Source organism: Ambystoma mexicanum, chromosome 4q, assembly GCF_040938575.1.
Source record: "Ambystoma mexicanum isolate Mex_15411 chromosome 4q, UKY_AmexF1_1, whole genome shotgun sequence".
NCBI lineage: Eukaryota > Metazoa > Chordata > Amphibia > Caudata > Ambystomatidae > Ambystoma > Ambystoma mexicanum.
The window spans coordinates 952243293-952267315 of record NC_090928.1 but is presented as its reverse complement, the minus strand read 5'-3'; the positions used below and the strand labels follow the sequence as shown (position 1 = coordinate 952267315).

The 24023-nt window shown below is 47.1% G+C and overlaps 1 protein-coding gene across 5 annotated transcripts in view; it reads right to left on the bottom strand.

Annotated features, from left to right (window-relative positions):
- SYT14 (synaptotagmin 14) overlaps positions 1–24023 on the bottom strand; it is a 1343600-nt gene that overhangs the window by 585575 nt on the left and 734002 nt on the right. For all 5 annotated transcript variants that reach the window (XM_069608509.1, XM_069608511.1, XM_069608510.1 and 2 more), the window contains one exon: positions 20744–20938. In XM_069608509.1, coding sequence (XP_069464610.1) covers positions 20744–20938 — 195 coding nt within the window. The remainder of the gene's footprint in view (positions 1–20743; positions 20939–24023) is intronic.

Here is a 24023-nt window from a genome sequence, read left to right as displayed (position 1 = left end):
TCTCTGCTTCCAAAAGGTCAGGGTTTTCCCAACTCCCTTGAAAGCAGATCCATAACCCAGGTTCCGAGTGCCAACCAGTCCCAATTGGGACCTTTTGGACCCAGTCCTGGCGCCAGTGGCACCAGGCTCATAAATATGCCCAGTCCCAGCGCTGGAAGCGCCGGGCTCATAATGCTTGGGTGGACTTACCTGCAGCAGACCATGCTGCTTACTTGCCTGCCAGTTGAGCCTCTGATCCTCTTCTGTTTGGAACTACTTTTCCTGTTGGGTGGGGCTGGAGCCACTCCCTAGATTTAGAACACTGGAACTCTTCTGGAAGGCAGGAACTCTTTTCTTACCAGGAACTCTTTTCTTACTTAGGCGTGGCTGTGGAAGGAGACACCTAAGCACTACAGGAGGCTATTTAAACCACACCCGGTGGATGAATCTTGCTTTGCGTTATTCTGCACCCTCTGCAGCAGGACGCTCATCGTGTCTTCTGCATCCAGTCCTGGGCCTAAGGAAAAAGGCTTACCATCCTGAATCCAGTCTTCAGCAACACCTATAAAGACAAGAAAGAACAGGTTAGCATTCCGGCATCTGAAAGGCAAAGGCTTACCTACTCTTCGTGCGCTCCGGAGGTCTTCACACTGCATTCCGGCATCTGAAAGGCAAAGGCTTACCTACTCTTCGTGCGCTCCGGAGGTCTTCATACTGCATTCCGGCATCTGAAAGACAAAAGCTTACCAACTCTTCGCACGCTCCGGAGGCCTTCGGCGCTGCATCCGCATCTGAAAGACAAAACAAGGTGCGTTTAAAGACATTGGGGAACTTTAATACTCACGTGCCATTACTCCTTTCCACATCTAATCCAGTGGGTATTCCGGCACCCTGCAGCCGCTCCGAACTCGTACCTGCAAAATAAAAAGACAGTTAGAGCGCATCGTGAAACAGGCAACAAGCGCTTACTCACGTGCTTCCAGGCGCTTCTATTCATCACACGGGCTCCATCTTCAACTCACTTCAGCCCGTCATCCGCCATCGCCGGAACCCTGCAAAACAAGAGACATCATTACTAAAGACTTTAAAAAGACATTTGAATGACTCGAAACTTACCGTTCGTGCAGTAAACGACGGACAGCAGTCCTCTGAAGTCAAGAGGCCTGTGCTACCTATCCAGTGAAGAAACTGGCTACAGCACCCTGCCCCGAGGCAGATGGAGAGCTTGGCATTCACTTACCTAAGACATCTTACTCTACACGTCAGGCATACAGTGCACAGAGGTCCAGCCCAAAGAGCCAACCGGGTGCTACACATCACCTTTGAAGATACGGTAGTCGCCCAGTCAAGACCGGCGCCTCTGCGAGAATCAGGTGAGCGTTACACCTCCATATGCTTCATCTCCAAGAAGTTTTGCAGAGGCTCAAAGACAATCACTTACTTGTCAATCCAGAGAAATGTGTGTTCTAGGTCACTACCATCCCCTACTTGGATTTATTCTGTCTGCCGAGGGCATCAAGATGGACCCCCGTAAAGTTACGGCTATTCTGGAATGGCCCGTCCCAAGTTCTGTGAAAGATGTTCAGAGATTTCTCGGACTAGCCAACTTTTACCGAAAATTTATTTCTGGATTTTCAGAAGTGGTGGTAGCAATTACTAGTTTGCTAAAAAAGACCTCTACTTCATTTCAATGGTCCACTAAGGCAGATGAGGCATTCCTGTGATTGAAGACGGCTTTTTGTTCTGCTCCTGTACTCCATCAACCAGACCAATAGAGGCCCTTCATTGTTGAATCCGACGCTTCTGCTGCGGCCATTGGAGCGGCCTTGCTACAGCAACATCAAGGGGTTGAATACCCCATCGCATATTTGTCTAAGACACTAACTTCTAGTCAGGTCCATTACTCTATGATAGAGAAGGAATTATTGGCAATGAAGGTGGCATGTGAGGAGTGGCGTCATTTGTTACAGGGGGCTTCCTTTCCTTTTGAACTCCAAACTGATCACAAGAATCTCAAGGCCATCCAGCAGATGGAATGTGTCAATTCACGGCAGGCCCGATGGGCGCATTTTTTTTCTCAATACGACTTCAAATTAACCTACATCCCATGTTCTAAGAACATTCTGGCTGACGCTCTTTCACGGATACCTTTGCCGAGGGTTTCTCATGTAGATCTTCCTAATTTAATCCTACACCAACAGAGGGTAATCTGTGTGGTCTCTACGTTTCTAGAAGAGGTTCGCAAGTCGTCCAGAGAATTATCGTCAGCACCGAGAATCAAACCTCCAGATATGTTACACCAGACTGACGGCTTGTATTTTGTCAATCAGCAGCTGTACCTACCTGACCTGAAGTCCCGCCTGAGAGCTCTACGATGGTGTCACGATGATCCTGTGGCAGGTCATAGAGGAACTTCAGTCACGTCCGATCTCTTAAGGAGGCAGTTCTGGTGGCCTGGTTTGGTTAAGGATACTTTCGAAAAACGTCAAGTCCTGTCCAGTCTGTAATCGGGCGAAGTACAACACTCAGAAGCCGGTGGGGTATCTCCAACAGGAACCTCCGCCCGACAGACCCTGGAGTTCCATATCCCCAGACTTCATTGTTGATTTACCACCCTCAAAAGGGTCTTCATGCATCATGGTAACAGTGGATTGTTACACAAAGATGGTACATTTTTCTCCATTACCAGGTCTTCCAACAGCAGCAGAAATGGCATTGGTGTTCACTAGGGACATTTTTCATCTACACGGCCTACCCAGGAAGATTATCTCTGATAGAGGATCACAATATGCCTCTCGATTTTGGAAAGCATTATGTGACAGCATAGGAATCGAGAGAGCCATGTCCTCTGGGTTTCACCCACAGACTAATGGCCAAACGGAAAGGACCAATGCATCATTGGAACAATATCTGCACTGTTTTCTCAAACGTCCAACAAGACAACTGGGTGTCATTTTTACCTTTGGCTGTGTTTGCATATAACAATTCCCGCCATAGTGCCACCACTCTCAGCCCCTTTTATTGTTCCTATGGCTATCATCCCCGGTTCATTCCCGAGTGGAGCCCTCACTCCTCAGCCATACCTTCTGTTGATGCCATTTTATTCAACATTGCAGAAGCTCACCAAACTGCCACCAACAGTTTACTTTCCAGTCAACAAAGTTATCGGCAGCAGAAGAACCCTCAACGCTTGCCTTCCCCAACTTGGGACACCGGTACTAAGGTATGGTTGTCTACCAAGTACCTGCCTCGTTGGTTGCACCCTTCTAAACTGTGTCCTTTCTTAATCTTGGATCGGATCAATCCAGTTTCTTACCGTCTACAACTACCTAGGCAAATGAGACGTATACATCCTGTTTTTCACTCCTCTCAGTTAAAAGAATTTCAAGAAGATTCTTAAAAACGTAAGTCTTCTGCACTGCCTATTATGGAAGATCAAGACCCTGATGAGTACGAAGTAGCGGGAATTCTCGACTCCAGATACAGAAGAGGACGCTTAGAATATTTGGTGCATTGGAAAGGGTACCCACACTCTGAGGACTCTTGGGAACCTATTTCCCATTTACATGCGCCTAGACTGCTCAAACTGTACCATCGAGCTCACCCAGGGAAACCGGGGGGTTTTCCATAAAGAGGGGGCATACTGTCATGCACTGTCTGTGCACTCCGTCGTGGCAGGTATGGAGTAGATGGAAGCTCCGCCGCCATTGAAATGTCCCACTAGGATTGCCACACTTCCTCATTTCCCGGTCTAGTCTTTTTTCCTCCTTTGTTTCCTTTCCGGTATTTAGCCACTCCCACCATTCTGTCCGGTGCGTTGCAACCCTTCGCTTTCCGCTCCAGGTGCTGTCGCTCTCTCGTCCTCATTAGCATTCCGCTAATATTTTTCCTCTGTTGTGTCCCTAGTTTTCCTCTTCCGTACTGCCCTTCCCTTTGCTGTTATTTTTCCCTCTGGATTTCTATCGCCGTTCACCTGCCGCTTGGGTTCCGGTATCGCGGCGGGGGCGGCGCTTCCTTTACTTCACCTCTCTCTCGCTGTGGTGTTTTGAGTTTGCTATTTGTACGCTGTCCTTTCACTTCCCTAACTTTATTTCAGGAGACTTTCTTTCTTTTCTTTACAGACCGCTTACCTTAGCTTCCTCTCCCGTTCTGTGGTTCACTCTTACCTGTTGTTTCTCCCCCGTACTTCCGGTGGCGGAGGCTTTCTGTTCTTCCGCTCAGCTAACAGGAATCTTCTGTCTACTGTGGGATACTCCTCCAACTCCACGACTCCGAGTATCTTTTATCTGATTATCAGAAGCATTCACTTTCCTGTTCTGCGTACCTGATGAACACTGCAAACTTCAGACAAGCTAAAGATCTTCCATTCCAACCTGCCAGTCAACCCTCCGAGAGGTTTTTTTAGGCACTGCTTTTTTCCTCTCTACTGGCGTTTTCCAGAAGGGGGTCCCCTGTTCCCCTGTGTTCTTAGGGTACCAGGGTGGCTTATTTCCGGGGACGACCATATCTCTTCTCAAAGAAGAAGACTCCCAAGAAGAAGGAAAGAAGAAATAAATCTTCCACAGAAGACTCAGGTGAGGAGGAATGGGGTTCTGAAGAGCGAGAGGGTCCTGGAGTTGACACTAGCACCATAAGAAACCCAAAATTGAATTGCTAATAACTTTTGACTTGCAGGATGGATTTAGCTGATATTTTGCAAACAGTTTGTAATGGGTCCCCCTCCAGACTGGAACTTTCAGTAAAGATTAGTTAAAACATGAAAAAGTTATTAAGAAAGCCAAAAAACCTTGTTTTCGGTCACTCCCATTCCTTTTCCCGTAGAAACAAAATGACTCGATTTCTGGGGTTATTCAATCCAGTAGTTTTAAATTTTGTGAGAAGGGGGTGCCCCTTTCTCACAAAATTATAGCTCCATTTTTTCCATGGTGGTTTGCAGCAGAGGCTTTTCAAAAATGATGCAAGCGATTATCACAGTAATTGCTGTGATAATGCGAAAAACAAAAAGTCGAAACAAAGCTATTTGGAGGTGAAAAGGATGAATACAAATCAGGCTAGAGATTGGGAGGGGGAAAGAGGACATTTTGTGAAGTTGGGGTGGTCTGGGGACCCAGTCACGGCTCAAACATTTTCACATTACCACAGTAATACCCCGATAATTACGGGGAGAGGAAAAAAGCATCACAGATTAAAACCAAGCGTTTCCGTTGTAATTAATTATCATGGGAATGGAAACCGGGGAACAAAAAAGAAATGGGGTGGGGGATCTGTTATGATCACATCTACAAGGCACGGGCAACAGTTTTTGTCCCAGTTGCCCTTGCCACTAGACCCCAAAGAAACCTATTGGAGCAGCGACGGCCAAAGGCCAGGACGAGTGGGCTTGAAAGAAACCTAGTGTATTAAAATATAAAGTGGGCACGGGCAAAGGCCGTGCTCACTGGCCACGGCTAGTGGGCACTAAATACACATATTGGTGCAACATGTACAGTGGCCACGGCAGAAGACCATGGCTAGTGGCCCTTGAATAAACTATGGTATAACAAAACCCTTGAAATTAATCGAAACAACTTTAGTCAAGGGACACTAAAGGTGATCAGATTTAACGCTAAAAACCCTTTGAAATTCAGCAGATGTGGGAAGTGATGATTATCTTAACTCTACGTCCCCCTGTTGCAAAGCCCTTGAGCACATACAGAACAGATGGGATTCACAATGGCAAAGTGAAATGCTGGCAAAGTAGCTCAGTTGGCTGAGAGCTTGCTGCTGTGATCTGTGTGTGAACTGCAGGTTGCAAGATTGAATCCCGGGAAGGCCAGCTCAGCCTTTTATCCTTCCAAGATCGATAAATGAGTACCAGCTCCGGTTGGGTAATATTCAATACATATGTGTTCTATGTAATGCGCTTAGGCGTAAGCGCGATGTAAAAAAAAACACATCATTAGACCGTAGGGGTCATAAACAGGGGGACGCCAAGTTAAAATGATCATCACTTCCCACATCCACTGAATTTCAAGGGTTTTGTTGTGTTACATCTGATCACCTTAATTGGCCCTTAACTAACATTTTTTCAATTAATATATACATTTACAAATATCTCTGATAAATATTTCAAATGTTTAGAAAAAATGAAGGTGGATAAGCCCGGCCCATTGAAGAATCTAGTGCTGAGATTTTGGTTGAGTGATTCCTTGCCTTCTACTTTCTCAGTGATATTTATTGTATGTCATAGTATTGGCATCATATGCGAGGGAAGTGCCACCATATGTCAATTACATCCATATTCCAGGGTACTGCCTTCATATGCCATGTTACTGCCATCACATGCTAGTCTACTGCCAGTATATTGAAGCACATTTCCATCATATGCCGTTCTCTTGGCATCATATGTTGGAAGTATGTGGCCATATGTGAGGATGTAAATTCGTATGCCAACATATCCCAGGGTGATGCCCCCAAAGCAGCAAGGGTCTCAGTGAGGCCGGCATATGTCAGGCGTCTGCATATCCTCGTGCCTTGATGCACTTGTGCATAGGTGCATTATGAATGCCATATCATATCTATGTCACGGGGATGGCATAGTATCATCACTGGGGCTTTCATTAGATGTCCTGGGTACTGCCATCAAATGCAAGTGTGATGTCATAAGGCGGGGACACTGTCCTCATAAGGCTAGCGGGTGACATAATAAGTCAGATGTACTGCAATGCTAAATCAGGGCAATGCCGATAGTGTGTCTCTGTATGAACGTGATACTATTATCATCATCATCATCACCATTATATTTTAGGGGCACTGCAACCACATCCCATGGTAATCTCATAAAATGCCAGGCATACTATCACCAATGTCAAGGACCCTTTCAAATATGCTAGGATGATTCAATCGTGTGCTATTGGTTCTGCCCCTCTCTGCAGGGACTACTGTCACATATGTAATGTAACTGGGTCTTGTATAGTGCAACTCCTGGCATTTTGGCAGCCTTTTGCTGCACGTTTTAGCATGGGGAAGGTGCAGAGAGAAAGAGGGAAAGGACACGAACGTGTCGATGGGTCCAATTTTAGGAGTACCCGCTGCTATCTGTGTGCCTGTGATATTCTAGGTGATTTGTACATGTGGATACTGTGTTATCATATGGGCTCAAGGTGTAATTCTCTATTGCATACTAACGACAGCGGCGGCGTCATGGCCTTTCTACCCTTTCAGTAAAAAGCAGCCTCGAGCCTCAGGGAGCCCCCTAGCAATTGCCTTATGTATTCCTTTCTATATTACTCTCGTTCTGGGGCACAATATGTGCACTTTGTAGAGCTTGCCTTACAAACTGTGTTTTCTGGAGCCCTTCCGGCCGTCACTTCCGTCAGGGGTATACAGAAGTGTTATCACCTCATTGCCCTTTAAGACCAGTTCCTCCACATCAGTGACTTGCTAACAAAGAAGGATGTATAGCCTTTCAGTGGGAATTTAGAGTTTCAGCTCCCTGCTGGCTGGCCGTCTCGTGATAATAGGCGGCCCAAATTGCTCAACACTATTTGTTGGCACAATCATACTCTGGATAAAGAAGTCACAGACCTAGAGCACACCCTCACTAACCAAGGCATTACAGTGCTCAATTCAGAGACTAGCACCGATAAAGGACATATACTTGATTGGATGGCAGCAAGAAACCTTGGAGTCACTAATATGAATACAACCCCGTGTATATGGTCGGACCATTTTGCCATCAGTTTTGATTTATCTGTTCCACCACCACCCCCAAAAATCATTAAGCCCGTAAAAAAGATTATGAGCCGAAATTTACAAAAAAATGGAACGAAGACTACCTAAAGGGTTGCCTAGCCAATATCATGTCCATCACGTCCAACCTAGACAATCCTTCCACACTTGTTGATCATTTTTCGAGCGAATTGAACGCCCTGCTAAACAGGGTGGCTCTTTTCGTTTGAAACAAGTTAGGGACAATGTAGTTCATAGAAGTTGGTTCACCGAGGACTTAATTAAACTAAGAGACCTTTGCCCCATTCCTGACAAGGTTTGTAAATGCCTCTTTCCTCTTCTGTGCAGTTACAGACTCCATAAAAAAAGACATCTGTTTCTCCCTTGGTCAAATAAATAGGCTTAGACCCCCACGATGCGAACAACTTAACTGGGTGACATCCTTTCTGTAAAATCGCACCTCTACTGTCCGCTGGGGAGAGGTACCCTGTGCCCCATCGCACATTTTACTTGGGGTTGAGGCGCCTGTCTAACGTATATCTTAAACCTTTGTTTGAACTCTTGCAAAGCTCTGGAACCTATTTCACCAATTATGCTGATGACACTCAGCTGGTCCTGGAGCTTTGCGGGATGCATGAACAGGATGCGGCCAGACTGACTGATATCGAACTGATAATCTATACCTCGCCCCATTCTTGCAACAAACTTGACACACAATATCACTCCTTCAAGATCCAGGAATCTAATATTCCTGTAGTTAAGAAAGTGAAGACATTGGGCCTCATTATGAGTCCGCCGGTCCGGAATGCAGTGATTCCGTGACAATGGTAATAAAGTTTCCGCGTCCGCAAGGTTGCGGAAAGAGCGGCCGATTACGGCCTGTCGGTCGTGCGCACCACGCCGACGTGGAAACGGTGTCACCATCGCCACGTAAACACCCACGAAAATGGACATACACCCCCAAAAGCAGTGTAAAAACCGTGTCCACCGCCGTCCTCATGGACACGGAAGCGGAAATACCATGACCGCGAAAACCAGAAAGAGAGAGGCGACCAATATATAAACCACAATCCACTACTATCCAGAGTCAGCACAGGAAAAATCACCACTCTGAGAAGGCAAAAAGGACCAACACCATGGTAGCCAGGATCCCTGCACAGAGACAGCGGAAACAGCGCTTCAGCGAAGCAGAGCTGACTGTACTAGTGGACCACATTGTGCAGCATTCAGAAATTCAGTTCAGCGCTGACCAACGCAGTGCAACCCAGCAGCGTAGAAAGGAGGTGTAGGCAGAAGCTGCACGCAAGTGTACAGCTGTGGGTGTCACCACACGCAGTGTGAGGGACTGCCACAAGAGGTGGGACGACCTCATATTGAGTGTGCGAAACCTAATTGCTGCACACCGGCAGCGCAGCAGTGGCACAGGTGGAGGGCCTGCTTCACCACTAAGACTGCAGACATGGGAGGAGCGCTGCAGCAGTGTCCTCCACCTTGAGGCAATACATGGAATTGGCGATGCAGAGGCAGGAGTGAGCCCACCTGCAGATGCTGGTAAGTGCACACATTACAATGCCATGAGTACTTGCTGAGCCCAGGAGTGCCCCAAAGGACCCATTCACAAACCCCCCCGACCCCCCAGTCAGTGCAGGAGTGCCCCACAGGACCCATTCACAACCACCCCACCCCCTGTCAGTGCAGGAGTGCCCCAAAGGACCCATTTATAACCCCCCCAGTCAGTGCAGGAGTGCCCCTAAGGACCCATTCACAACCCCACCCAAGTCAGTGCAGGAGTGCCCCAAAGGACCCATTCACAACCCCCCCAGTCAGTGCAGGAGTTCCCCAAGACCCAGACGAGAAGCAACACCCCCACAATACATGGCCATCAACAGTCATATGCGTGTTAATGCAAATGTTCACTGATCGACCTGTCTGATGCATGTGATGGACCCATCAGTTACCAGCACACAACTAATAGCATGCCTTTTGTGTCCCCACAGCCATTTCAAGTGACAGCGACAACGCCCAACAGGCGAGGCAACGTGCACGTGGAGAACCCAGCACCCCTGTCTAGGAGGATGAGGCAAGCTGCTCTGAAACTCAGCCACCAGCTGCTTCTGGCACGGATGCACCAGCCAACACCACCATCATCCCCATGCTGCCTGCTGCCACACAAGTGCCACGCCCACCCATCTTTCCCACAGATCCCATCCCTCAGAACATCTGCACTGCGGAGGAGGCTGCAGCAGTGACAACAGTGCCACAGCCCTGCAGGCTGATGTAGGGCCACAGGGGGAGGACCCCAACTTGGATGACCTATCACCCCTCCAAGACCTCCAGTTCAGCCCCCCATCACTGCATAGCCCCATGAGGTCGCCAACAACCTCCATGGCTGAGCTGAATGCCTGTATGCAGCGGGTGGAGGATCAGCAGGCCACCCTTACCCAGCTAGTTGAAAGACAGCTGGAGGAGTCCAGGCTGCAGCGGGAGGAGGCCAGGCTGCAGAGGGAGAGGTACACTACATCTGTGCGTCGGATGTCCAGGGCCATTGGACAGTTTGCCACCACCATTGTGACCTTGGCACACCATGTCTGGGAGGGCAACAACAACACATCCACGATAGCAGAGTCCATGTTGTTTGCCCAGCAGGCGTATCTGGGACGTATGCCAACACTGACACAAACAGTGCTGTCCGCAAGCACCACCCCATCTAGCTCCACCGCTGCCAGCCCACGGAGGCGCTCAAGTCGCCTGACAGGGCCCTCAGGCAAGGATGCCCATGTGCAGAAGCGCACACGCAAATAATGCCATGTGTGTTTGGCAGTGCAGGACACATACATGGACAAAAAGGGTGTAAGGGGGTGGGTACGTTTGGGTGGTGGGGGAGATCCATTAGGGGGTTAGTACATTGGGGCCGGGTTGGGGGTGGGTACGTTTGGGTGGTGGGTGGGCACGGGTGTACAGCTTCCCTACCCAATGCACCTTCTTCCCTGTTTTGTTTAAAATATATCATCTTTGAGAAAATCATGAATGAGTGGACATCCATCATTTCATTTGCAATCTATTCATTTATATACTGGCATTGTCATATCCATGCAATGCTGTCCATGTGCAGTCTCTCAAAAGTAAATGCGAATGAGTGTATCCCATGCTCGCTGGCCATCTCGTGCACCCCCGGGAGGAGGTGGAGCCATCCCATCCCCATCTTCAGCTCCATCATCCTCCTCTGTGTCTGCGGGCAGTGGAATGTTCCTGCGCATGCACATATTGTGCAGCATGGCACACACAAGCGTAATTTTACCCATCTTCACTGGGCTGTAGAGCAGTGATCCGCCAGATCTGCTCAAGCAGTGGAACCTGGCCTTCAGTAGGCCAAACGTCCTCTCAATCATGCCACATGTGCGGACGTGTGCCCTGTTGTACGCCTCATCATGCCTGTCCCTTGGCCTCCGTACAGGCGTCATCAGCCATGGCGTGAGTGCATATCCAGCATCACCTACATGGGATGGGAATGTGGGGGACATGTCAGTGTCTGGTATCATGTCTCGATCAGATGCAGTTCAATCTTGTGTCATCATTCAGTCATCCATATGTGCCAAGCAGTGGTTGGACCGGTGGGTGATTACCATTCCTTGGTCATTGTTGCGTCGTTGGCATTTGTACATTGACCAACGACTTGCTGTGCATATGTAGTTGCCCTTGCGGACAATAGTGGTTGGTAAGTATGGCATTGTGCAGTGATGTACACACATGGCAGAGTCAAACAAATGACTGATGATGTGGTCGATGCAGGATGTCTCATGTGCAGGCATCATGTGCATTGGGGGGCAGTGGTGCATAGTTTGGGTGGATGCATTGAGTGGCTCAAGTTGTATGGGCTTGTGGTAGTATTGGTTGTGTATCTCATTTGGCGGGGTGTGTACGGGCACACTGTGGCAACCTGTCATGTGTAGCTTTGTGATGTTTGGGTTGTGCTGAGTGTGAATTAGATGGGCGGGGGAGGTGTTGCATGTGCTGTTGTAGCAGCCCACTCACATAGGTCATTGCCCTGGACACACACCCCCCTTCCACAGGGCCTGTGCATTGGCAGTTGTACTCACCCAATAGCCATGTGCTTTGTCCAGCGTAGCGTTTCATGTATTGTGGCAATGTCGAATTCCACAGGACCAGTGAGTCATGTGTTGAGCCCGGGAAACATGCGCAGCACTGTGTTTTGACTTGTCCGGCATCACATACCATCTGTACATTCAGTGAGTGGTACAGTTTCTTATTGCGGTACACCATCTCGATTGCACGTGGTACTGTCAGCTCTATGTGGGTGCAGTCTACTGCACCTATGCAATTTGGCATGCCCGAAATAGCATGGAAGGCCAACTTGGTGGCAATGACCTGGGCAAGGGTACGGGGTAGGGCGATGTTTTCCGACACATGGTGCAACAGGGCATCCAGTACCTGTCCCAATATTTTTGAAAAACAGGGTTGTGAGAGCCCATGCAGCTCACCAACTGTATGCTGATAAGTTCCGGTGCCAAGAAAATGCAGTACCGATACCACCTTCAGGGGCGGGCGGGGGTGGCAGTGGAAATGTCAATGTGGCTGCTGATGTTGCCCTCTATCATGGTGGTGATGTACATGATTGTTGGACGGTCCAGCCAGTATAATGTGTGGATATGTCCTGGGGTCAGGTTCCAGGGTGAGGCCCTGATGTGGGGTATTGCAGGCTGCCTGCGGGGTCGTGCCGGCTGCACAATTGGGTTTGGCATGGGTACAGGGTTTGCTAACAGCCGCCTCCGCCTCATCCTCCTCTGCACCATTACTGCCACCATGTACAGTGCTGCCTGTTGGTTCAATAGCCCCAGTCCCAATGCTGCTAGAGCTGTTGCCTGCATGGTTCTGTTTGGAGTTGGCCTGGGTGTGGCCCTTTTGTAGGGTCCCAGTGGCCTGCTGGGTCCAGCTGGGCTCATTTGGTGCACCTGTGGCCTGATTCAGCTCACCAGGCACTGTTTAACGTGGTGTTCGCGGTGGTGGTGATCCTGCCACCGTGTTCATGGTTTTTACGCACATTTTGTGGCGGTGTTTCCATGTCCGTGATACTCGTAATGCGCACAGTGTTACATATTACTGGTAACTGGGGGTTTCCGTGCCGATGAAGTTTACGGGTGCCTTAACTCCGCGGTGGCGGTTTATGGTGCTGGTATTTCTGGATTCGTAGGTCAGAATGGGGCGATCACGGAAACGGCGCTGGTGTGGTTATACCCGAAACGTTAAGTCCGGACCGGCGGACTCGTAATGAGGTCCATTGGGTTTCTACTGAGATGCTTCACTTAAAGCGAGCCCGACATTAATCAAACTGTCACAAATTGCTCCTGCTACCTGCGGCTATTGAGAAACATTCGCTCTTTTCCGTCTGAATCATACAGTGCTTCAATTGCTCGTGCAGTGATACTGCCAAGAATTCATTATCGTAACACCCTTCTTCGGGATGCTTCCAAGAAAACTTTGCAGAAACTTCAGGTGGTTCAAAACGAGGCAGTTTGCATAGTAAAAAAGAAAACAAGAAGAGACCAGTTAACGGCTTTCCGCCAATCTCTACACTGGCTTCCCGTTGTGGCAAGAATACAATTTAGGACCTGCATCTTGGTGCATAAATGCCTGTATGGCTCCTGCCCCGCTTATCTCAGAAAGCTATGTCCGTACCAGCCAGCTAGAACCCTGCGGTCTTCTTCCCGGCACCTGCGTCCTTTCCTGCCACTGCTGCTGTGACCTTAGACAGAAAGCAGACTCGGTAAGCTTTCGCAAGGAACTAAAAACCTTGCTGTTTTCCTAAGTACTGCATGTCCGGATATGCTTAATTGAGCCTTTATGTATCTGTCTTGTCTGCATATACTGTTTCCCTTTCGTCTTTTTGTCTCTCTCTCTCTTTTCACGCCCCAATGCCCGCGGGCTGCATGTGTGAAGTGAACTCTGTCGAGACACCTACATGTCTTCTTGTTTGTGTGTTCTGTGCCAGAGCACCGACTGTGACCTGCATCTGTCCATCTATTGTGCAGCATGGGGACACGGGTCACATAGTTCACAATAACAGGGCAGCTCCAAATAGAAGAGGTTCCCTTTGGTCTGCTCAAGCACATTCAAAAATGGTTATTGAAATATTATGAAATATCTACTCTACGGTCTTGCCTTTCCCCAAATTGTAAAGTGCGTGACTTTTACTTATAAAGCGATTCCTAAATGTCACCTAACTTTAACCACCGACGTTACACGTGGGAATCTTTACAGTATGATGAAATTGCCATGTAAATGTGCTTGGCACTTTGTAGTTTTGTAACTTTAAGCAATTGTTCTGAAATGAGTACAAACCACCCGTCTACTACCAAATGATGGAGCCCTTGCGCCACCTTGTGGCAGTATCTAAAATGATTCGTAATCTTATTTTTTTTTTTATCTTTCAAATTGGTACAACATTGTTTACCACTTGTACTTGTGACACCGCCCCCTCACACGAGCATGCAGTTCCCTTCACGAGAGCGCCAGTTGAACAAACAAGTAATTATGGATGAAGATTGACCCTCAGGAAATAAAAGGGCCTTGGTGTAAGTGAACCTTTCTTTGTGACTTCTATGGTCGCTGTTGGGGGCCTGCTCCGGGTCACCGGGCAGCCCCAGAGGCAATGTCATTGTCCTTGTGTCAGAATTGACACGTGAACTGTCCCAGGGAGGGTAACGGGTAGCTCGCACCCCACTGGTATATTGTTGCCATGGACTTTGTGAGGGCATAACGGATGGGAGTTTAATTAATTACTCTCATTCATATTGTTTACCACTGAATCTGTGTTAACGATGAACTGATGATTTCAACCCTCTATTTATTTATTTATTTTTGCATTTGTAAAGCACACTAAACCCTCAGGCAACAAGGTGCTGCTTACAGGTACACATATTTAAATATAGGAGCAAACAGATTATGGTGCACCCAAAGCATTCTCAATTAAGCAGTAAAAAGCCAAGTCTTAAGTTCTTTTCGGAAGGCCCAGTAAGTGTGTTCCGATCTCAGGTGGGTAAGGACTTGACGGCGGCGGTGACTGCGAAGCTGGTACCACCAGCTCTGATTCTCCTGAATCTCAAGATAATCAACAAGTTAGTATATGTTGAGCGAGTGGGTCTTGGCGTTTGGGATTCAGAAAATGGCGCCGTTAGGTACATAGGAGCTGACTTGGAGAGACATTTGTGTGTAATGGCTAGGGACTTGAAGATAATGTGTTCCTTGATGGGTAGCCAAGGCACATCTCTTCTAGCTGAAGAGATGTTGTCTCGCTTGGAAATGTTGGGTGGTGCTCTGAGAGCATTGTTCTGAATAATTTGTAGTTTTTTGCGGATGGACGTCCTGGCAAAAAGGGTGTTAAATCCGGCTGCAAACCTATCAGGGCTCTGGCTATGTTGACACGGTTAGTCGCCGACAGGAAGGGTCTGCAGGCATTGAGTAGTTTAGAGGTGTGTGCTGCTGAGGAGGCAATTGCATTAACCTGTCTAGTGAGGGATGCAGTAGCATTTAGGCAGATGCCCGGTGGCGTTACACCTTGAGACCTGAATACACTTACCCTCGATGCTAAAGGATTCGTAGTCTTTTTGTAGTGTTAATCCCGCTGCAGTGTCATCTACTAGTTCTTTACTTAAGATGCATACATATTCCACTGAGTATCCTTCTGTAGGTACCTCTGGAGTATCATCACCCTGGATGTGGACGTCTTCCAGCGTGGGCGAGGTGGCAGCAGCGGTTGTTGTCACAGATGAGGAGCTGTTCCTGATTGTGTGGGCTAGTGCGTCCAGAGGCAGAAATGGTCCTTGTGGGAATGACACTCCTTCTGTGCATACAGACTTGAAGCGGTTGTCTCTCCCGCAGTTGGAGCATTGCTATCCGATGGCTGGACACGGCCCACTGTGTGGGAATGCAAGGCCAAATCGGTAGCATAGCCTTGGTGATTGGTTCCTGTGTGCCGTCATTGGATATGTTTGTGGTCAGATACTAGTTTGAGGACATAGCAGAGACTGGGCTGTTTGCATAGCTGCTACCGTCTCTATCTTCTTGGGTGCTTCGATGGTGGCCGCTTGGACATCAACTGTATCGTAGGCACACGGTAGGTCAATTATTTCTTCCAGAGGCAGTGGTTTTATCAATAGGTGTTTGTGGAACAGTGATGCGGTACATCCTTAGATTATTCGCAAATGCATAACTCCCTCGTCTGAGAAATATGCAAACTGCCAATAGGTAATTTTTGGGAGGAATCGAATGACAAATCTGTCCACTCTCTCATCAGGTAGCTGATGACACTGGTTAAAGGCTCATCTTTCATAGTTGTGGTTTGGTTGTACTATTAGTTTCTTGTTCAGAGCTGCATTGGTCATGTTGTATGCCCTTTTCTGCACAGGAATCGTCTTGAGAATCATCTTGACTTCTTTCCCCACCAAATTGGTGAAGATGTCTAGTAGGGTCGGTGACTTGTCGTCCCCTACGGCTTTGATAACATCTGAGAAGTCTTCTAGCCATTCTTCCCATCTCAGGCCTCTGTTTTGTTGGGGCTGCAGCTGGAATAGTTGCAGCCTGCATAGGAATGACTCCCTGGATGCTGATGTGACATTTGCAAGGGCTTGAGCCCCTTGCTCGTCTTCCATTGTGCTGCTGCTGCTCGTGGCGTGGGTGTGGGTCCTGTGGAGGAGAGTATGGTGAGGTTGGTGATGCGTTCAGGCCTGGGAAGTCTTGGGTGAGTTTAGCTGGTGCTTTCATGACAGCACTGTGATATATACAGTTGAACTTGAGTAGGATAGGGCTACGTGGTAGGATGGAGGAGCTGGGCTTCCCTTGCTGTATGTCATCTTTTCCGGTCAGCTGAACTGTATGTAGTTGTAAAGCTCTCTTGACGTAGTGCTGGATATCTCCTCTCAAGAGTCTTTGCTGTCCCAACTTCTTCTTTTCTCTTTCTTTTTTTCCTTTGTGCTGTGTAGGCTGTAGCTGCTGTTGTATTGGTGGTGCCCAGGTGTTCCGCAAGATGCTCTGCCCCCCCTCCCCCCACCCGTCGCCTTAGGAGCAGAAGACGTTAAGGGCACAATTGGAGGTACACTGCAGTATGCACTGGATGCCTGCACCATAGCAAGATGAGCTCATGGGCAGCCACCGCAGTAGGACCAGGAGACGCGGAGGGCTGGATGCCGCACCGGACATCCCCGAAGGAGAGGGAGGGGCACAAGGGTAGGCATGCCCGTGGAACCGGGGCTCGAGGGCCGGAACACAGGACGTGCCGGAGTGGTGCTGAATCTGAGTGGAGCGATCGCAGCGGGTGCCAGTGAGCCGCCACTCTGCAGATGAATGCTGTGGCGTGGGACCTTCCTCTCCTTCGTCGCCAGGTGTTGGGTTTGAAAGAGGGTTGCCCCTCAGGGAATAAACTAATCCTTAAAGTAAGTGAACCTTTCTCTATTCTCTCTGTGCTCATACTGCAATCCCCTTTCTTGGCTCTACCCTTCCTCTCTTCTCCATCTGTGCCTTTCCACTTACTTTTACATTTAAAGCTATATCCCCCCCCCCCCCTATTCTCAATACACAATGAGCAGAGTCGGATGGGGACAAAAATTAGGTCCATGCACTAAATAAAGCCTCCTCACGTGTGACTTTTAAGAACATTTTTTGGTGTTTTCTTTGTTTGATTTTATTTTGTTTTTGGATCTTTCTTGTAATGTTAATGTGATAAATAACGTCTTTAAAAAAAGAGTGACAGTGGTAGGTTTCCCACAGCTGAGAAAAACAAACATGGTTTGCCACTCCTAACTGGTTAGGCTGTGACAAAACCAGTAAGTCTTCTCCAAGCAGACCTGCGCATGTTTTTCTAAGTGTGTCAGTATAGCTGGGCAGGTGAACAGCTTGTCTTTCAGTTTAAAGTTTCTCTGGGGTGGGCTCGGATGTCAAGTTAGAATCACCACTCTTTTTAAGTGTTATGGTTTAGCCAAAAGTATAAACCTTTCACTTCATACAAGTAACAAACAAGTTTAAAAAAGAAAAAGAAAAAAAAAGAATCACCACTCTTTTCTGCAAGGTTTCCTTGTAGAGATCCTGAAAGTCTTCTGGGGTGATATAAATGCCAATTTCCTAAATGGAGAGTTCTAAGAGGATACTGAATAGCCTTCCCAGACATATCATTTTATATGGTAGCGGGAAATGTGAATGAGTGCATTTCCCAAACATCAAAAAGCACCTATCATGGATTAACCCACTCCTAGACCAGAACACAGGGTCAGGTATCAGAGTTTTGCAAGAGTTGCGGCCAGGGAGACACTGAAATAAAAATTACTGACAAAAGAAAATGGGAAGGAGGAGCAGCCTTCAGTTACAATGTCCATCAAAGGCATGCAGCGACTTCATGTTTGCTAAAATTCCCACAAAACATCTGAGGAGAGATTATTGTGATGAATCCGATGGGGTCATCACTTCTTTCCCGGCAGTGAGCTCTCTGAATGTGGCCAGGGGACGGCAGCTGCTACCTGATCCTGGCCCTGGGGGCAGCTATATGAAGGGGGATCACATGCAGGAGACAACCTCTGGGACAGTATCACGGCATTATCGGACAAGGCATGGTATTCCCCTTTCTCTCTTGAGGATATCCCATCCATACGCCTCCTCTCATCCACCTAGGAAGGGTACTGAAGACCTGTGAACAAGATCTGTATGTAAGCCATCAAAGTCTGACTTACCTTCTAAGACTTATAAGAACACATTCTCAGACTCCAAGTACAAGTACAAGTCATCCAGAGCTGGCTTGCCCTTAAAGAACACTTAATAAGACTTTACATGTAAAACATCAAGAATGGACTACCATTCCCATAACCGCAAGGATACTGGGATGAGGAAGATTGCAGAGTAATGCAGAGTGAAAAAGACCAGGAGTACAGGCTGTGCTCTAGTTGTGGTGAGCGCATATCTTTGGCTGGGAAATTTAAACAGCTGCAAACAGTAGACTGGGGCACGGTGCTAGAGGGAGAAAGCTGCTTCTGTCGGTGCGGACCAAGAGGCGATGGGTCTGCGGAGAGTGCCGTGGAGCGACCTGGCTAAAGGAGGAAGAAGGGGAAGGCTGACCACGAGAGAGAACACACTGCGGGAATGCTAGAAGCCAATGCAGGGCTCCTGGGCATTTTTAGGTGTTCAGCAGCAGCGTTTACGTTAACGAAGCTTGACACGAAGCATAGGAACCCAAGAGGAACAGCAAGATGCAAAAAAGTCGAGGAATGAAGGCAGCGAGACAGTAAGAAATGCCAAACCACCACCACTGTCTTGCCGCAGGAAGAATGAAGTATGCCAGCGGGAGCCAGTGAGTCCCTGAAACGGACGCAGGGACACTGGGGCATATTGGCAGCCATCCCACATGGGAATAACTTAAGTAAGCAAATAACGTACTTGAAAGAGAGAAAACATGTGAGCGTTCAGTTAAAAGGGAAAACAAGAAGAAATGTAAGAGAGACTTTCAAGTCAGTGAGTGTATTCAATACACATATAAGAAAGGTACTGGCAGGATAGTATACCAGGTAGATACAGTATCAGAAAAAGGAAGCATAAAATGATATCAAGTATGGAAGTGTGTGCAGCGTCACATGAGAAAAGCCCTGGAAGGGGGGGTACCCCAGGCAAATTAAAGCTGCAAGTGTGTGCATTTAAGAAAGCCCTGGTCGGAGAGTATACCAGGCAGTTGCAAGTGCATTCATATAAGAAAGACCTGGCATGAGATTATACCAGGCAGTTGCAAGTGTGTGCATATAAGGAAGACCTGGCAAGAGAGTACACCAGGCAATGGCAAGAGTGTTCATGTGAGAAGGCCCTGGCAGGGAAGCACACCAGGCAAGGACAAACTGAACAATGTATAAGAAATATATGACCTAAAGGGGTCCTGAGAAGGATATATCCGGACTAGCAAAAGGCTGTGTAAACCCAAAGAGAAGAGGAGTGAAAACTTGGCAAAGGATTACCCCAGGTATCCTACCATGTTACAAACTCACTGCCATGTTTTTTGTGTACTAGTTGTATTGTCGAACAAGAATAGAGGAGTGAACACCCGGCAGGAGATTACACCGGGTATCCTAACAAGATCAAGACAAAGAGCCAAGTTGTTTTGTGCACCAGTTGTGTTGTCAATCAAGATAAACTCAAAGAACTGATAACGCTGAACATATAACAGAGTGAAGAGAAATCCAGGGGAAGGGAACCACTCTCTGGAAGATGGAATTCTATCCTTCTGAAACTTCTCTGTTGGAGTTATGCATTTTCCTTTTTGAACATTTATACATCACTCAAGGTCAAATACATTACCCTTTTCACCTTAGAGTTCATTTTGTTAGAATGTAAGGGACATAATAGTATTTCAGATACAGAACATTTTACTTTGGACATTCTGACATCCGACAGACCCTTAGTTTTGTTTGAGATAGGGAAAACACCTCGTAGTTTAGGGACAGTGAGGCATTTTCCAAATCCCTTTTCTTTTATCAATAAAAGTTTATGGCCACAACCCTAAATTTCTGTGTCTGTGCCTCATTCCTGGTTCCTCACAGTATGAAGAAGAGGGCTTTGTCTACAGAAGACCATTAGGGACACAGGTAAACACAAATTGCACGTAGTTTGCGCACTCCCCATGTACATCAATTCAACTTTTAAACCGAGGGATGGATCTTAGATTTTAGATGCAAAAACGGGACAAAGTCACTCAGAAGATTCGTAGAATTACAAATAATTTAAAGGTATGGCAGCCACAATGTTACCATGCATGCAAAAGACCTGCCAATACCATTATATAAAGGTGAGGGTATGGGCAACTCCTCCTAGAGGAGTCTGGCATTACTGGGGTTGAAAAGATACAAAGTGAGCACATTTGAGAGACATGTATCCTTCCCAAATGTTTGACAAATTTGAAGCATTTTATCACATGTTCTTCTCTGGTTTTAAGGGCGCGTGCTTCAGTCATGAGTTATGCAATTCACCATGTTTGATCTTTTACAAAGGAAAGAAAATATATGTCTTGACCTACCTTCATCCGTTGAGGCTTCACTGCTATAGCCATCATACTCTGCGGACAGGGGACTATATTTCTGTCTGGTCTCCCATGTATAATTTGCCTGTTTGTCTGTTGGTAGCTTTGAGCCATGTACCCGTGTCAAGGCTTCTTGGTATTTACCTACTGCTTCATCTTCACTTTCAGATGATGAACAATGGCCATCTTTACCTGGTTAAAGAAATGAAGATTTTCTTTTTAAATAAATGTATCCCAATTCAGTCCTTTATTAGAGACATATAAATCTTGAATGGTTCTGAAATACTCAGGAAGGTACATTGGGGATAAAACATTTTTAAACAAAATGTGACAACATTATGTGTTTCAATCCATGCCCATCCCCTGCTGAGAACTCCTCCAATCGTCATCCATAGTATTTTTGTGGAGTATCATTTTCTATCTAGGGGAAGTCAGGCCAAAGATAGAAATGTTCTTAGAGTTCTAATGTTACACGGTACGTGTAACTGGTATTTACCCATCTGGCTATAGCCAACTGACTAGATTTTACTGGGTTGAGTTTGAGGTGGGAGAAGGGGGGATTTGTGTGGGGTGGGGATAGGGAGCCTGATGAGCTGGCCTTCTTAAAAGAATTGCAGCAGCAAAATGTGGGAAAACATCCCATGCGGCCAGCTGCCACATATCTATGTAACTTTAGCGTGTACAAGGCTTCACTTTGCAAAATGTATTGTAAAGTAGTACATGGTGGGTGTCCAAAATCTGTTAAAACAAACATGGCACAGGCCACCAAAAGCCCCTTAATCATGAGCGGTTGATTTCAGTGGTAAGGTACTCAATCTACCTTCCACACAATTATATATTTTCTAATGGTATTGTGCTACTTTCCTCCTTGTAGCTGCTTCAGAGCACTTGCACAGGGAAGATTGCATGGAGCAGAGACGTGAAGGGCATACAAAGCAATAGGAAGGTTTTGAAGTATTTTCAGAATGTGACTGAAGTTGTTTTAAGGAGACAATTTAGAGGAAATGAGTTCTAGATGCATGTCCTTAGTGATGAAAGCATCTTGCACTGCTATGCTTGTAACTTGCTATGTCCAAGCAGTTGGTTATGAGCAGCTGATCTTAGGAGTCTGTTGTATTGGTAGGCAAGACTTGCATGGTGGAGGTACCACAACCCGAAGACCACCTGTGTAAAGAGCTGTGGTTTGGAGTATTTTAAATTCAACTCTTAATGGGAGCCAGTGCAAGGGAATGCGATCAGAGCCTCTCAGCCACCAATAAGGTATGCATGATTGTTTTGTATTTTGGACATTGTTCAGCGGCTAGGCAGGAAGTCAAGGATAGAGGGCATTGCAGCAATTAAGGCAGAACAAGGCTGGTTACTGATCAGTCAAACGGTTGGGGTAGGAGCAGTAGTTGGAGGAAACATGCCTGCCAAATGACAAAGCTGATTGAAGGCAGTTGTAGCAATACCTTGGTATAAACAGGGTACTGGCTTCCTTAAGAGCCATGGAAGAAACAGGAAACAGTGGAGAATGAAAACAAAGGACCATGTGAGAACTCAAAGTACTTTGGTGATGCTCTCTTCAATGCTGTGCAAACTGAATGTTTCCAAAGACTCCCCTCTCGCAAATGCACGCAGCTAGAGGACTGGGCACTAATCACCAAACTAACAGCATTTGTACTGAAGACATCAACATATCCCTGCACAAATAGAAAACAAACACTACAGCAGGGGGTATGCAGCCATCAGACAGCTAGTGCGGTTTTCATTCACCAGACATCCTCTTGGATCAAGGAGGGACAGAGAGAGGGCTGCTTCCACTTTTCCTTCACTTGCCTTATAGCCTAGCAGTGGCAAGCAGATTTGAAAAGGGTCTATTTAATACGGATCTATGACAATTACCATAATATCCATGGCTTAATGTGTGTTATATGTCAATTTTCTCGTACCTATAATAGCACATGACACCCTTGTACCTCTGAACTTCATGAACATTAATGCTGAAAGGTGGTTGCTTTCTTCATCCAAGTGTCAATCATCATGTGTGGTCTGTATCCTTGATAAATATAAGTCTACTGAGTACCTGTTTTCTTGATACAACTCACAATCCTTTGAGCAGTCAGACAGAGGTTGTAGGGGGTTGCTGATTCCTTGATCCCCTGACAATTCCTTGCAGAGTGCATGCAAGCTATTGTCAGAGGGAACAAAGAATCAGTGCCTACCCGCCACGGTCTCACTGCTCAAGGCCTTTCCCTGAAATACCCTGACAATCCCTTGAGTAGGGAAACTATGTGAGATGGCTGTTTCTTTAATACCTTTCATTGGGCCTCCTTCCGAGGTTGGTAGTCCGGAAATAAGGGTGCCGGTAGCAACATACTGCTACCCTTTCCGGACTGCCAAACTAAGAGTATGCCGATAGGGGCATGGACCTCCCGGCAGGCCTGACCTGCCAGGAGTTCAGGCCCCTACCGGTAGTGTTTTCACTGAAGCACCGGCACCATTGCTAACGGTGCCGGTGCTTCAGTGACCCCATTCCTAAGGAGAACTATGGGGCTCTACAGGAATGAGGATTTACCGTTTCCGTCACCTGCTATAATATCCCGGTGAAAGCGGGAAGTCAGGTGGCAGAAACAGTGATAAAGGGTTGCTGGTAACCCTCCACCTACCTGCGGGTTTTACCGGCAACCCCGTAAAGAGGCCCATTATCCCTTAAGTAGTTTGACTCAAAAAGGAACCAATTTCCTTAAATCTGTTGACAATTCCTTGAACATTGAATCTAAAGGAGGCTCCATTTTTAAGAGCCCTGTGATTCACTTGCGTCTACAGGCTTAAGGAGGCTTAAGGAGGAGCAGGTTTCTGATATACCGTACCCCTGCAGTTTACCTGAGCTGTGACACTTAGGGAGAGGGATGTTTCAATGATTCACCTACTATCCTCTTGATTGATGATACTTGGGTGGTTGGAAGGAATGTGCGTGTAGAGAAACTGGGAAGTGGAAAATGAAGAGGTCACCATTTATTTGGGTGGAATGTTCTCAAATGCCAAAACATCCTTTCAATTTCAAAATTCAACTGTGTGATGGCTGCCTCTTACCACCTAAACACCAGCCACCCTTGCCTACTATGTTTATAAAGATATATAAAGAGAATCCCAGGAATCAACACTGCATATCTCAAGTATTTAAAGTGTTTTCCGAAAGCAGAAATGGCAACTTTGAACCTGGTAGAATTATAGAGCAAGGTCTACCATCTGCAAATGATTCCCAAGAAATTGCAAGTACAGCACAATTCTAGAT